The sequence below is a fragment of the Petromyzon marinus genome, chromosome 19 (genome assembly GCF_048934315.1).
Source record: "Petromyzon marinus isolate PM22_M1 ecotype Great Lakes invasive population chromosome 19, UKy_Petmar_22M1.pri1.0, whole genome shotgun sequence".
Taxonomy (NCBI): domain Eukaryota; kingdom Metazoa; phylum Chordata; class Hyperoartia; order Petromyzontiformes; family Petromyzontidae; genus Petromyzon; species Petromyzon marinus.
The window spans coordinates 1,914,113-1,929,956 of NC_133685.1; the positions used below are offsets into that span (position 1 = coordinate 1,914,113).

Below are 15,844 nucleotides of genomic sequence, written 5' to 3' on the forward strand. Positions count from 1 at the left end.
ATTAACGTAGGTCCACTTGTGCAAGCGATCTCGTGATTGTTCACAACAACTCTCGTGTAGCTGCTGCCGCGATGGCAGTGGTACACAAGCACGGGCAACAAACACTCGCCACATTGGTAAATGATACTTCTGAAAACATCAATCAAATAAATAACGTTTCGCGCTTCGGTATCAAGGCCCTTCTTTCACTCTCTTATGAAGAAGGGCCATTGCCTGATACGTCGCCTCATATCCGTTCATTTCATTGACAAACGTGCAGAGTTTTAGCTTTTCAGAGTGTTACAAAGTTTCAGTAAGACAACGGTTTAGGGGTGGAGTGGTGGCGCGCAGTGATTAGCGCACTGAAATATAAAACCGGCAAACCTGAGTTCAATTCCCATCCATGACCATTAACATGAAAGCAGCACGACATCTGAGCAGGCATTAGGCCTTCTCTTCACCGACCCACACTCAACGGCGAGTTTAGGTTTCAGCCAAACGATCTTCCTCAATACGGCGCATGGACAACTATTCATCCAGCAGTGAAGTAGCACAGGACTGTAATTTATTTCCCATCAATAATTGCTTAGAATACGACGTGCAACGCAATCGTTTTGTGTGGCCCAACGTAAGCACGCGAAGGTTCATAACTCACTGCAGTTCTGCTCGTCGCTGTAGTCTCCACAGTCGTCGGCTCCATCGCACACGAACGAGGGGGAGGTGCAGGCCCCGTTGCCACACTGGAAGGAGTCGGGTGGACAATCGGTGCAGCGGCCCTCGTCCGAGCCGTCTGGGCAATCCGCGTCTCCGTCACAGCGGTAGAGAGATGGGATGCACTGGCCTCCTCTGCAGCTGAACTCCCCAATCGCACAGCCTGTCCACAAAAAGTGGTAGCTTTAGTACCTACATCCAGATGAATTTCTGTTCGACTTGACAACACCCACCATCATCACGTAATGTATTAACGAGTTCCTGAATTGAAGGTTAATCTGAAAAATTCAGAAATCGGGTCTAAATACAAAATATCAAATGATCCAGATTGTTTTTGATTGATCCGAAAATCTGATGTCGCAAAAAGTGAAGTTACACCCATTACATTTCGTCCACGCTGTTACCGCTTCTTTTGATTAGAATGATACATGTAACACATTGCATTAACATCATAGTTTTTCTGAATAAACTTACATTAAGTTAAACTGAATAACTATAACTCACCAGTCTTACCACGTAAATCTATATTTAGGTGTATATTGACATATCTAACATAATCTATTATAACATAACATAACCTTCCAGTATAATTAATTCGCTATTACTAACCTGTTTCACCATATAAACCTTCATATTAACATATATCACATCAGTGATTGTGATCTAACATTTTTTAATTTAGCGAATACATTAATCTCTAGGTATCACTTCCTGCCACTTCCTGCTCCCTTGTGGGTACACACTGATGACATCACACCACCTATTTAGGGCCCAACACTGGAGGACATTTTCACAATTCTGGCAACTGCCTGATGCTGCTGATTATAACTATCAGCAAAACGTCGTGCCCAATTGTTCAATGTTGTGGTTTGCTCTACAACACAGTGGTGTGCTGAAGCAGAAATACATTGGCACATTTGATCACGTGACATTTCTGTTAAATGGCTGTGTCGAGTGGAGGAGGGTGTACCAGGTCGATTTTGTTCATGTGATCTAACCCAAAAATCAATTACGAATCACAATATTGATCGTGTAAATCTACTGTGCATTAAATTGATAACATGCATGTTTGTAACAACGTATGGAGGCAGATGTTGACAACTCACTGCAGTTCTGCTCGTCGCTGTAGTCTCCACAGTCGTCAGCCCCATCGCACACGAACGAGGGGGAGGTGCAGGCCCCGTTGCCGCACTGGAAGGAGTCCGATGGACAATCGGTGCAGCGGGTCTCGTCTGAGCCGTCCGGGCAGTCCGTGTCTCCATCGCAGACGTACAGAGATGGGATGCACAGGCCTCCTGCTCTGCAGCTGAACTCCCCCGGCACGCAGCCTGTCCAGAAAAAGGTGAATTAACGTAGGTCCACTTGTGCAAGCGATGTCGTGATTGTTCACAACAACTCTCGTGTAGCTGCTGCCGCGATGGCAGTGGTACACAAGCACGGGCAACAAACACTCGCCACATTGGTAAATGATACTTCTGAAAACATCAATCAAATAAATAACGTTTCGCGCTTCGGTATCAAGGCCCTTCTTTCACTCTCTTATGAAGAAGGGCCATTGCCTGATACGTCGCCTCATATTCGTTCATTTCATTGACAAACGTGCAGAGTTTTAGCTTTTCAGAGTGTTACAAAGTTTCAGTAAGACAACGGTTTAGGGGTGGAGTGGTGGCGCGCAGTGATTAGCGCACTGAAATATAAAACCGGCAAACCTGAGTTCAATTCCCATCCATGACCATTAACATGAAAGCAGCACGACATCTGAGCAGGCATTAGGCCTTCTCTTCACCGACTCACACTCAACGGCGAGTTCAGGTTTCGGCCAAACGATCTCCATCAATACGGCGCATTGACAAGTATTCATTCAGCAGTGAAGTAGCACAGGGCTGTAATTTATTTCCCATCAATAATTGCTTAGAATACGACGTGCAACGCAATCGTTTTGCGTGGTCCAACGTAAACACGCGAAGGTTCATTACTCACTGCAGTTCTGCTCGTCGCTGTAGTCTCCACAGTCGTCGGCTCCATCGCACACGAACGAGGGGGAGTTGCAGGCCCCGTTGCCACACTGGAAGGAGTCGGGTGGACAATCCGTGCAGCGGCCCTCGTCCGAGCCATCTGGGCAGTCCGCATCTCCATCACAGCGGTAGAGAGATGGGATGCACTGGCCTCCTCCGCAGCTGAACTCTCCAATCGCACAGCCTGTCCGGAAAACTCGGCTGAATGTAATCCTGCTCACGGATGTGATTTCAAAATGACAAAAAAATTTCGACTATCCATGGCAGTTTAATCCTGGTTTGAGGTTTGCTATGCTTGTACAAAATATATATTTCGCATGCGCTGGTTAATTCATGAGCTGCTTCTCACTCATCGAGGGCCAGCAACTCGGTGCCATTGTGACCGCACACGACGGCGAGTCAAGCAATTACTTGAAGAAGGAGAAGAAACCAACGCAGAGGTGCAGCACTCACTGCAGTTCTGCTCGTCGCTGTAGTCCCCGCAGTCGTCGACGCCGTCGCACACGAACGAGGGGGAGGTGCAGGCCCCGTTGCCGCAGGTGAACGAGTCGCGTGGACACTGCGTGCAGATCTCGTCCGAGCCGTCAGGGCAGTCCGTGTCTCCGTCGCAAACGTAGAGATTTGGGATGCACAGGCCTCCTCCTCTGCAGCTGAACTCCCCCAGCACACAGCCTGGAAGAGATACAAACAAAGGAACGGACACATCTTTCACGACGCCTTCACCGGTCGTACTGCGTGTCGTTTCACCTGCCGGGGAGTTTCTTCGGGAACTGAACATCTGTCTGAATTGTCATGATATCGAATTCAGTTCCTGATCAAGCTCCCAGCAAGTGGAGCGAAACGTCGGACATAAAGCCGGACAGCACGCGCTAATACTGGGCATACGGCGCACCTGCAAAACATCTCCAGAGTAGTTGCCAAAAAGGCAACGATATAGATCATGTGACACTTGTAAATCAGGCTACAAAAATCTATTGTTAATCTCGCAGCATGTGGATGAACGTGTAGACTCGGTCGTTTTTAATTGTTTCTTAAAGTAATCCGTTGAGCTCACGGACATTTCCCCATCACAAGTCTGTCGCCCTCGACGAGTGAAGGGCGGCGAATGACGAAGCCAGCGTGCACCTAAATATATTTTCGCTTTATTTTTTTTTACCAGCGCGGTTCATCCTCAACCATCCTGGCCATGGATTAACCCACGGATAATCAAGAGTGTACAGACCACGTATGATGTAACCAAAAAACGATCACAGCGTGATTATTTATATCGCTAAAGCCTCCCATGCAGTGCATCTGGAAGCGCCAGAAGAGGAGTGGTGGCATTTGACGTCATTGCTCTGTAAGGGGAGTGATTGCGGACCAAGCATGTTGTTTTTGTTGTTGTGGTTGTTGTTATTGTTGTTCAAAACGACGACCTCTGCGAAACCGTTTGGCCCAACCTAAGTGACTCTGCGTCTCAGCAACTCACTGCAGTTCTGCTCGTCGCTGTAGTCCCCACAGTCGTCAGCTCCGTCGCACACGAACGAGGGGGAGGTGCAGACCCCGTTGCCGCAGGTGAACGAGTCGCGTGGACACTGCGTGCAGATCTCGTCCAAGCCATCTGGGCAGTCCGAGTCACCATCACAGCGGTAAAGAGATGGGATGCACTGGCCTCCGCAGCTGAATTCCCCAATCGCACAGCCTGTCCAGAAAACACACGACTGAATGTAGCCCTGCTCACGTATGTGATTTAAAAATAACAATACATTTTCAATTTTTCGTGGCCGCATGATCCAGCTTGCGGATTAACTGTGCTTGCAAACAATATATTTATTTCACACGCGCTCGTTCATTCATGAGCTGCTCCTCACTCGTCGATGGCCGGCGACTCGGTGCCATTCTGACCGCACACGACGGCGAGTCGAGCGATTGTTCAAAGAACAAGAAGATGAAGAAACGAACGCAGAGGTGTTGCACTCACTGCAGTTCTGCTCGTCGCTATAGTCCCCGCAGTCGTCGGCTCCGTCGCACACGAACGAGGGGGAGGTGCAGGCCCCGTTGCCGCAGGTGAACGAGTCGCGTGGACACTGCGTGCAGATCTCGTCCGAGCCGTCCGGGCAGTCCGTGTCTCCGTCGCAAACGTAGAGATTTGGGATGCACAGGCCTCCTGCTCCCCCGCAGGTGAACTCCCCCAGCACGCAGCCTGCGGAAACGTGCGGTTAAGGCGAGCGTCTGATTTTGCGCGTAATATAAATTTACTTTTGATCACGATTGTTGACCACAGTCCCAACGGCGGTAAACGCCAAGCGACCGGCAATGGGCAGCGCTGTCCAAGGTGGCTCAGAGGTCGAGCAGGCGAAAAAGGTCGCGAGTTCAAATTCTGGTTGGGAATTGACTCAGCCCATCATCCCTCCGGGGTCTATAAAATATGTACCACTTTGTGAGTAAGTCAACAGTGGTTATTATATCGAGAGACTTTCCCCTGTCATGGTCTATAAAAACTAAACGACTAAAACTATATATTTTTTTTATTTCACCAGGTAAGGCCCACTAAGCTATATAGCTCTGTTTCAGAAGCGACCTGGCCACAAATGATAGCTCAACGAAGTGGCTTATAATGTAGAAATTTATAGCAGCCAAATACTCTAAACGCGTGACGTCGATCCTAAATGTGAAGGGAAAAACCGGAAGAACCGGAGAAAAATCCACGTGACCACGGGGAGAGAGACGCAAACTCCAAATATACAGCAAACGTCAGGGTCGGGATTGAACTCACGACCTCCTGGGCACCAGGCGAGGTAGTGAACATCTCGCCACCGTGGCGCCCCAACACTGACTCAGGGCTCTAAACGAGAGATGGGCACTCTGCCTGAATGCGCATGGGGGCACGAGACCTCCTTCACGAATTGAGCAAGGTTATCAGAGCTTTGAGAATAGAAACGATTATGGGAGGAGGGGATTCCAAAGTGGAGCAGGTTGAGAGTAGAAGCAGAAGATAAGTGTTGTGACCTGCAGTGTCGTGAGTGGGTGAATGCGTTAGTGGGTGGGTTGGTGGGAGAGTATGTAATTGGCTAGGTTAGGGGGTGAGTGAGTTGGCGAGTGAGGGTTTGAATGAGTGGGCGAGTATGCTGTTGTGCCCCGGCGGTTGAACACAGAGTGGTGGGCGAGACAAAGCAGCCGGTCCGGTTGACCGTGTCCTCAGCACGAGCGGAGCAATCGACGGGTGAAGTTGCACGGGAACAGCAACCGCGGCAGTGACTACCATTGTGTCGGGAACGCGTTACAACAACAACGACGTCGAATGAGAGCTTTTGTCTGGCAGCAGCGTACGCGTTGTTGAACTTCTTTAGCAAATCGCAACGCGCGTAGCCAACCGTGCTCATCGGAGGTGCGGGGTAAAGACAGCGCACAAAGCGCCAAAGACAGTTGTAAAGGAATTTGAAAGCGCCAAAAACAGCTGTAAAGGAATTTAAAAGCGCCAAAAACAGCTGTAAAGGATATATATTCTTAGTTCTTTCGGTAAAGTCACGTTGTTTATATATATTTTATTATTTTGTTGTTTCCTTTCAACGTGACTTTACCGAAAGAACTAAGAATATGAATTACTGCCGTCACGAAAGCTTTAAATCAAAAGTTGTAAAGGAATTTCAAAGCGCAGGGGGCCCCAGGGGCTTCCTAATATCGGACGGGAGAACGAGAAAGCACGTGACGGCGCTCACTGCAGTTCCTCTCGTCGCTGCCGTCTCCGCAGTCGTCGACCCCGTCGCACGCGAACGCCGACGAGGTGCACGCCGCGTTGGCGCAGGCGAACGCTCCGGGCGCACACTCGGCGCAGTCCCGCTCGTCCGAGCCGTCGAGGCAGTCCGCGTGTCCGTCGCAGCGCTCGCCCGACGGGACGCACTGCCCGCCGTGGCCGCCTCCGCAGCGGAACTCGTCCGCTCCACAGCCTCGTCGCGGGGGAAATGACAACAACAACAACAACAACAAAAAACACTCACGCACTTTGCGTTTAACGCGGAGATGTTGACTGCGACGTGAATGGGCTCGATCGCAGAGCACGCGACAATGAGGGGCGGCCGGTACCGTCAGGGATCTGTCTGGGTCGGCGACGCGCAAAGAACCGAGCCCGCACCCGGCACGGCGCGTCCGGTGCACCGCCTCTCGACGTGGCTGCTGCCACGAATGGTCGCGTGCCACCACCTACTGCAAATCTTACTTCGAACCCAGGAAAATATGCAGGAAGAAATCGAACCTCGTATTTTGCCAGATGTGTTGCTTGGTTGTGAGACTTGTGCCCCTGAATGCAATGTCTTGAATTGAGTCAAGGACGAGATTTCAAAATAAAACTCCAGAGCATCCCGATTAAAGACAGGCAGCACAGAGCTCTCCTTCATATGCCCCGACATCTATACCTCTATCCCTTCTTTTGTTGTAATCTGGCAAAAAAAGGAGTCAAGGTGATTTTGCGCTCAAATGAGCAGCAATTGAGACGGTGCTCAACTCGCACGTTTACAGGCCTGAGCTGGTGGTGGAAATTCCACGTTCCTATGGCGGGGGAGGGGAGGGTGCGAAATGTTAACTCCCTCGCCTGGTATGCAGGAGGCCGTGGGTTCGATCCCGACCCTGACGCCTGCTGCTGCTGTATATTTGGAGTTTGTGTCTCTCTTTCCCCGTGGTCGCCTGGATCTTTCTCCGGGTCCTCCGGTTTTCCCCTCCACATTTAGAATCAACATCGCACATTTAGAGTATTTGACTGCTGTACATTTCCACGCGATGAGCCCACTTCGTTGAGCTATCATTTGTGATAGCCAGGTCGCTTCTGAACAAAGAGCTATACATAGCTCAGTGGGGCCTTACTTTGTAAAATAAAAAGTAGTTTCGATTTTTGTTCAATAGGACAACCACTGGCGTCTGCCATCTTGCTCAGAGTTCGTCAACTGAAAGCGAGTTGGCCCAAATAACAACCATGAATATATATCTCTTCGGCCCCCTCCACACAACGCCCCCCCCCTCCCTCCTCGCCCCCCCCACCCCCGCCACGTAGGGGGGGGGGGTGTAGAGGAGTTCGACGGCGCCGGGACTCACTGCAATTGGCCTCGTCGCTGCTGTCGCCACAGTCGTCGACGCCGTTGCACGCGAGCGACGCGGGGAGGCAGGAGCCGTTCGTGCAGGCGACGGTGCCACGCGGGCACGGGCAGCCCAGCTCGTCCGAGGCGTCCGCGCAGTCCGCGACGCCGTCGCAGCGCCTCTCCGCCGGCCAGCACTCCGCCGACGAGCATCGGAACACGTCCCCCGTGCAGTCTGCGCGGGCACAAGGACGGAGATTGCCCTCCTCACCGTGTCGCCTTCTCCGTCAAGCAGCGTAGACCAACATCGCGTGAACTCCGGTCACCCTCGCGGCAGCAGCAGCGGCTATTGGCTAGCCGTCGCGCGCGCTTTCGGATGCGCTTCTGCGGCCGTCTGGAACGCTCTTCCTTCCGATATTAGGAAGCCGCTGGAGCTGTGTGCTTTTACATCATCGAGATTGAAAACTGATTTATTCAGAACTGCTTTTTGTGTTTAGTTTGTTGTCCTTCGCTCACACCTCCAATTCGCACGGTTGGTTACGTACGGTGCGAAAGAAGTTTAACACACACACATGACAGACTGTTGGGGCAAGCGCTGTTAGCGAGCACCTATTAAACACGGTACGCGAGAGGGTGGGTGGCCGGCATCACGCCCAGCCTCCAATGTCTCACCAATGCTGGTGTTTACACACCGCAACTAGATGGTCATTTGAGGCTGAGTCGACCTGGCGTGGGACATCACCGCTTTAGATATTCGTCACTGCTGTTGGCCGTGAGCTGGACTCAAACTCGGATGGCTTGCATGTATAGTGCACTGCGCTGATCGCTACACCACTGCTCCCCGCATCATCACACACATGCCTGTTCATGCAGTCAGCCAATTTTACTCCAGTCGTCCTCCTATTCTAGTCGACGACGGACTGTGGAATTCTAGTCGAGTCTTGGTCGCACAACAGAATCAGAATCGTTATTTGGAGCGGTGGAATCCGATGAACTATGAAGCTCTTTATCACAAATGTCCAGCAGACGAGCGGGAAGGCACCAATCGGGCGGTGGGCCAAGCTCTGCGGTCCTCTAAATGAAAAGATGTTTTCAGCCAGCTAATCAGTGCCGGATTATCTTAGGAGAAAAAGTAGCTACATATGTAGTAGCTACGGGCCCGGCACTTTTAAGGGCCCCGCGCTAAATGCTTTCAAGCTATCAATTCCGGTTCAGTGATTCTGCACTTGCGCAATTACTATAGTACTATACCGCCTTCAACTTTTATGAACGACTGGGTGTTTAAGGTTAGAGATTTGTCGTATTATCTGGCTGTACAGCAAATGAAAAAAATACAATTACTTTACGATGCAAGTTAAAAAGGTGTTTTAATATTTACGTGTTTTTTTTGTTATTTAGGGCCCCTTTATAACATATGATACGGCCCCGCACGAGCTTCATCCGGCACTGCAGCTGATGTTTATGCACGTGGGTGGAAACCGGAGCACCCGGAGACAATCCACGTGCGCTGACACAATCGTATTTGGCCCGTGGTTAGACGCTCGTTACACGTGCCGATTTTATAGTTTGTGGCCGTGCCGGGTTGGTGGAGCGTATTACCAACAACAAGATGTGGCCAGATCATTCCGTGGCCGAACCCCAAAATATCGCAGTATTGGCTGCTCACCCAAACGTTGAAAAAATATGCCATTTACAAACTGAGTAACTTGCAGGAAAGGTTTTGTCGGGTTTCGTTCACTTTCCTTTATTACAACGGTGGGGGGCTACCCCCCTCCCCAAGCCCCCCCCCACCCCTCGCCCCGAACAGCGCTCCGCCTGCGGCGGCCTCATCACGACGTCGCACTCGCCCACTTACTGCAGCGCGCTTCGTCGGAGGAATCGGCGCAATCCGGCATGCCGTTGCACACCAACTTGTGGTGTAAGCACGTCGCGTTCACGTGGCCGGGCGAGCAGCTGAACGAGCTGTTGGAGGTGCAGGGACACGACGCCTCGTCCGACGAGTCCGCGCAATTGTACTCCCCATCGCACCACGCCGTGAGCGGGACGCACACGAGGTCCGAGCACTCGAACCGGTCGGGAGCGCAGGCTGCAGGGGAGGAGAAGGGGGGAGGAGGAGGGAGACGAAACGGCGACGTCTCCGTGAACCACACTGCCCGCGTCCGAGTAGCGATCGAGCAGTGGCAGCGACAAGGAGATTTGAGGCGGCGTGTTCAGGACGGTGACGACCCACGCGGTTCAGTGCGGCCGTGACGGATCGCTGAGCGGATGGATCGGCGCTTGGCAGAGACAGAGTCTGTCTCTACAGCTCGCAACCGGTTGCGCAACCGATTGCGAGCGGTTGCGCAACCGGTTGCAACTGCTCGCTGGGACGTCCGCGTGTGATTCAGTTGCATGCAACCAAGTTGGCACAATCGATTGCTCAGATGTGGAACCACGTGGTTTTTTGTTTTGTTATCATGGGACCTTTTTGCCAGTATCCTAGTATGAAAAATAAGAATAGGTTTAATCCATTTTGGTAAATAGAACAGTTGTTAAGTTGTTCAAAACACCACATACATACCTTTTGCAAGGTAAGATGGCTGTCTTTGATGTAGGCCAATCAGTTTCAAAGACAATGCATATGTTATCAGAGCATGTTTGTTTGCATGTTCACTACAAGTACGTGTGGTCAATGCAGACTTTAACATCGTATAAAACCTCAGTTTAACACGTAGGCTTTCGCGACCGATATTCATAATAAAGGTTTTTGGGTTAGATCGCGTAAGTATGTGTCGTAACCCACCACCACCCGACACAGCCAGCAAGATTTGTCACGTAAACAATACGCGCCAATTAGTAACAACTTCAGCCCACTGGTGTGTTGGAGAGTAAATCCACAACATTTACAATTCACCCGATGACACTGGTAGATGTGATTACTCACGAAACGTCGTTACTCGAATTGTAAATGTTGTGGATTCACTCTCCTACACACCAGTGAGCTGAAGTAATAAACTAATTGGCGCGTTTTGTTTACGCGACAACCCTTACTGGCTGTGCCGGGTGGTGGAGGGTTACGACACATGTATACTTAAGCAATCTAACCCAAAAACCTTCATTATTAATCTAAACACCTGTTTTATAGCCAGATCGGGTAAAACCTATTCTTATTTCACTTTTTTTTTAGACCACGTGTATCTCTTTTCCACAACTTCACGCTATCGACACTGCATCGTGAGACAAACCCCGTTCAGATCCCCCCCCGCCCCCCCCCCGGCAGAGCCACGCGGCCCTCCTCCGTGTTCGAGAAGGACGCGCGGACGTGGCAACTGCAGAGCTACCGCTGGGATCGCTGCGCAAAAGGCCAAAAAAGACAGCGAGACGACTTAACCTGACGTGGCTGACTCAGCAGGCGACGCGAGGCCTCGGTTTGGTGACCCTAATCTGGGAGAGGCCACGTGGGGTGGCTGACGGAGAAAGGGGAGGCAGAGAGAGAGAGAGACCTGGGAGGGGATTGGCGAGAGATGGATGAGTGAAGGGGGATTGTAGGAGAGATGCAAACGCAACGGGCGGGGAACGAACGTCGACTGACAGGAGAGCGATTGAGAGCCGCTGGAGAAGGGGGGTGGGGTGGGGGGAGCATGAGGATTGGCTGTGACAAGTAAGTCGGGGAACTACTATACTCATTGGTTATTTCGGTAAAGTCACGTATGTAGAAATAAAATAAAAAAAATAATTTAAATAGATCACGACGTTTCGAACGCAACACAAGCGCTCGTCCTCAGGTGAAAATGTCGAAAACCACACAGCGAGGGAACACACAGAGGGACATCACACACAGAGCACAGAGAGAACGGCTAAACTGCACGGAGGCAAATACAGCAAGAAGACGTTAGACGCGAACTCAGCAAACCTTAGAAACATAATGCGATGCAAACCAGTCGGCCAACAACACAGTTAGACACTAATCTGGTTGACATCACTTTAAGATGTTTTCTTGTTCATGTTTTTGTTTGCTGCAGTTGCACCCGATTCAAGAGCCGAATGGCTCACAGGGCTATACCAAATAAATGAACTATGGAACTATGGAACTTAATTTTATTGTATTTCTACATACGTGTCTCTACCGAAAGAACCAATGAGTATCGTAATTCCTGCAGTCACGAAAGCTTTAAGTCCTAGATTAAGTCGGGGAACCTTGGAGAAATGGGGGGGGGGGGGCTCGAGGGATATAAATCGGGGAAGCACAAGGGGAGGAGACGCTTAGAGAGGAGACTCAGCTCTGCTCGAGGACAGTGCTCCTGTCGACTACAAAACATTCTTCATAATTGATCATTGAATGGCGCGTGCCGCTCGTCATTACACCTTCGAGTGCCCTCTGGGGCGCGGCATTTACTGACGCGCTCTGCCACAGAGGTTAATGTTTGTCACGTGATAGTCGTGCCAAGATTTGCTTTTGTTCTCTGAGCTGGGGACTCGCCAAATGAAGCGGGAATGAAACTTGATTGGGTGCATTTGTGCAGTAACCAGGAATCAGACTGAGACCACTAAGGCCTCTGCACTTGACAAACCCAGTTCACTCCTCGTCAGCTGCCAGAACCTCAGCCCGGCCGCCGACGACTGCGTCACATTTGTCTCCGCGCTTAATTGTCGAACAGTGTAATAAATAAATAAATATGCCGTGAGTTTGCCCGTCATGCGCCGAACATTCCCTACGCAACACAGCTGATGGGAAAGTGCTGTGCCCCACCCTCCCCACCCCATCATTTGAACCACAATGCACTTGGAAGCGGAGCTCAGAAGAAGTTCTGCGGTATCTACTTTCCGCCGATACATTTTCCCACAGGGGCGGGGACTTTTCAGACTTGGCTCAGGTTCACCAGAGGCAATGGGCACCGCCACCACTGCGCCTTTGAGAAGGAGGCTGTGGTGGGGAGGGGAGGGGCGTTCACTATTGTGACGTCACTAGAAGCAGCCCAAGGGGGATCTGCAACTTCCTCGAGGCACGGCTGATTTGTATGAATCTGCTTTGCATATGTCCGTCACTTCCACTCCAGATTCCCCCACCCCCCGCAGCCTTTAACAGACTGACAGGTCGACCATTATATAGTTATTTCCTTTTAAGGGCCACGGTGTTTCTTACGAATGCGTTGAGTCTATTTTTGTTTCGTTATTTAACACGCATGCGGGGAGCGGTGGCGCAGTGGTTGGCGCACCGTCAGCAGTTTACGCAAGTGGCACGGGGGGACCTGCGCTGGCCAGATTGGTGAAGTATGGTCAAACCACTAGCTATGGCCGACGCGGCGTGTGAAGGAAAGCCTTGATCCAGCAGCGCATCAAAACGAGTTATCTGTACATTGTTCATCTTCGTCATTCGCCGTGATCTATCCACCGCTGGATGAAGGCCTCCACACGCCGATGCCACAATCTATCGCACGCCTGCACACACAGAAGCCATCGCTCCGTCTCCCGCGGTGGCCGTCCTCACAGGCCCGTTCCCTCCTTCGGCTGCTAAGTCGACATCAGTTTCATCACTGTTGCATGAGAAACGAATGAAAGCCGTTGTGATTGGACGATGATGATGATGAGCTCGTTCAACGCGCCAGGTGAATGTTTTAACAGTCATGCGCCAGGCCTCTTGCGCAATAATGCGTGGAGTCGCGAGAACTCACGATTTTGCTTTGACATCTCCGCTAAAGATCAAAGCGCAGTTACAATCTTTGTGACCTTTTTGCCAATATCACATTGATTAAAAAACGAGCAGCTTACACACTGTCTTACTTATTGGCAGAAAAGGTAAAGCCTATTCTTATTTTTTTCATCATAAAGGCGCAGCCCTGCAATAGCTTGCTTCTCTCCACTGCTGCCGGACGGACATCCACTACTCTAGGGAGACCCCTAGAGGGGTGATCTCAGCCTACGCTTCCACGCTGGCGAGACGTCTTGGAAGGAGATGGGGGGGGGGGTACTCACACTTTACCCCACCACACGTGACCAGCTGTAGGGAAGTGGAACGTTAATCGCTGGCTCAGGGCCGCCAACATTGCTGCTTTATGCAGCTCAAATAGAACGACTGAGGCGATGGTAGAGGCTCAGGGTAGTCGAGTTGGCGATTATTGGGGACGCAGTGACCGTCTCCTCACCTGAACTACCCCGAATCCTCACTCCAACCCTTACCAATACCCTGACCCTAACCCAGCCCTTACCAATACCCTAACCCAACCCTTACCAATACTCTAACCCAACCCTTACCAATACCCTGACCCTAACCCAACCCTTACCATTACCCTGACCCTAATCCAACCCTTACCAATACCCTAACCCAACCCTTACCAATACCCTAACCCAAACCAGACCACTTCCCCCTAACCCTCACCGGACTTATTAACCCAACACCATTAACCCATAACCATTACCTAAAACCCTTACCAGCATCCATACTCTCGCATGACCAACTCACCTAAACTATCAACAACCCTTACCCCTAACCCTTGCCATACTCCTTAACCCCTCAACCTGACCTTCACCTGAACACCTCGCCTGACACTTCATAACCCTCGCCCCCTAGCCCTCACCCCCTAGCCCTCACCCCCTAACCCTCACCCCCTAACCCTCACCCCCTAGACCTCACCCCCTAACCCTCACCCCCTAGCCCTCACCCCCTAGCCCTCACCCCATAACCCTCACCCCCTAACCCTCGCCCCCTAGCCCTCACCCCCTTGCCCTCACCCCCTAGCCCTCACCCCATAACCCTCGCCCCCTAGCCCTCACCCCCTTGCCCTCACCCCCTAGCCCTCACCCCCTAGCCCTCACCCCCTAGCCCTCACCCCCTTGCCCTCACCCCCTAGCCCTCACCCCATAACCCTCGCCCCCTAGCCCTCACCCCCTAACCCTCGCCCCCTAGCCCTCACCCCCTAACCCTCGCCCCCTAGCCCTCACCCCCTAACCCTCACCCCCTAGCCCTCACCCCCTAACCCTCGCCCCCTAGCCCTCACCCCCTAGCCCTCACCCCCTAGCCCTCACCCCCTAGCCCTCACCCCCTAACCCTTACTCCCTAGCCCTCACCGTCTAACCCTGGCCAGAATAATGATCAAGCGCTAATCCTGACTCGGCCGCCTCACCGGACATAACTCGAACCCTCGCCCCCTAACCCTAACGCTCGCCGCCCCCCTAACTCTACCCCCCCCCCCTCCCATGACCTGGCCACTTCACCTGAGGAGCGAGCCGAGGGGATCGCGGCGGCGGCGAGGAGGAGGAGGAGCGGCACCCAGAGCGGAGCCACGGCACCTCCCGCCGTCATTTCTCTCGAGAAGTCGCGGCCGACGAACCAGGCGGGAAACGATCGATCGCTTTAAACGTGTTCGCAATTACGCCTCTATATCTCCCTCGTATGTGTGTGGCGATACAGCCAACTCGGTTGCAATGTCAGAGTCGTGTCAAGCGACGCAGCGGCAGCAGCTGGGACGGCTTCAGCCGACTGTGGACGAACCGGTTCTGCCTCGGCTGCTTGGGCCGCATGCCGACGAGTGTCAATATCACGACTCACCTCCAACACTGCTTGCCTCGATCCTCCCCCCCCACCCCCCAACAGCGAGCCACTCCCATAACCGGAAAGTCCACGCGTGCGTTTTTCATACCTGCGGGGTCAGCGTGTCACGTGGAGGCTACAGGGGAGCGTCGGTGTCGTGGCTATCGCGCTGCGCTACGAAGCCGGCGGCGCAGCTGCGATGGGTCAGCCCGTCGCGGTGTGTGTCGAGTGCTCGTCTGGTGAAGCACAACAACCAACTTGAAACTGCGATCCAGACACCGCGCGGACTCGGCCCTGCTTAGCGTGCGGGATCCTACGATGCAGGGCGCGTACCGGGTGGCGTGGTCTCACGCTGTCTCGAAGCCACACAAGTTTGGGTTAAATTCGTTAATATTTTGCCGGATACACATAATAGCAAGTACTGTAACTTAGGAGCGGTGGCGTAGTGGTTAGCGCACTATCCCCTCTGAACCCAGGCTCCCTGAGTTCGATTCCAGACCACAGCTAACATCACGTGAATTGGTTCTGGGCGCCCGCTTCAGCAGCGCCCATGACCGGCCCCGGCTTGTGGAGGCCTTCATCCAGCA

At 52.2% G+C, this 15,844-nt stretch overlaps 1 protein-coding gene across 1 annotated transcript; it reads right to left on the reverse strand.

Annotated features, from left to right (window-relative positions):
* On the reverse strand, positions 1–15,296 carry LOC116943796 (uncharacterized). The gene is made up of 9 exons (XM_076067983.1): positions 14,942–15,296; positions 9,606–9,836; positions 7,770–7,985; positions 6,404–6,631; positions 4,666–4,887; positions 4,174–4,386; positions 3,070–3,377; positions 2,671–2,959; positions 1–2,018 (listed from the first exon to the last, which is right to left on the reverse strand). Exons 1-9 carry the CDS (start codon positions 15,027–15,029, stop codon positions 1,729–1,731), a joined length of 2,085 nt encoding a protein of 694 aa, XP_075924098.1. The 5' UTR covers positions 15,030–15,296; the 3' UTR covers positions 1–1,728.
* Between the last annotated feature and the right edge of the window lie 548 nt (positions 15,297–15,844).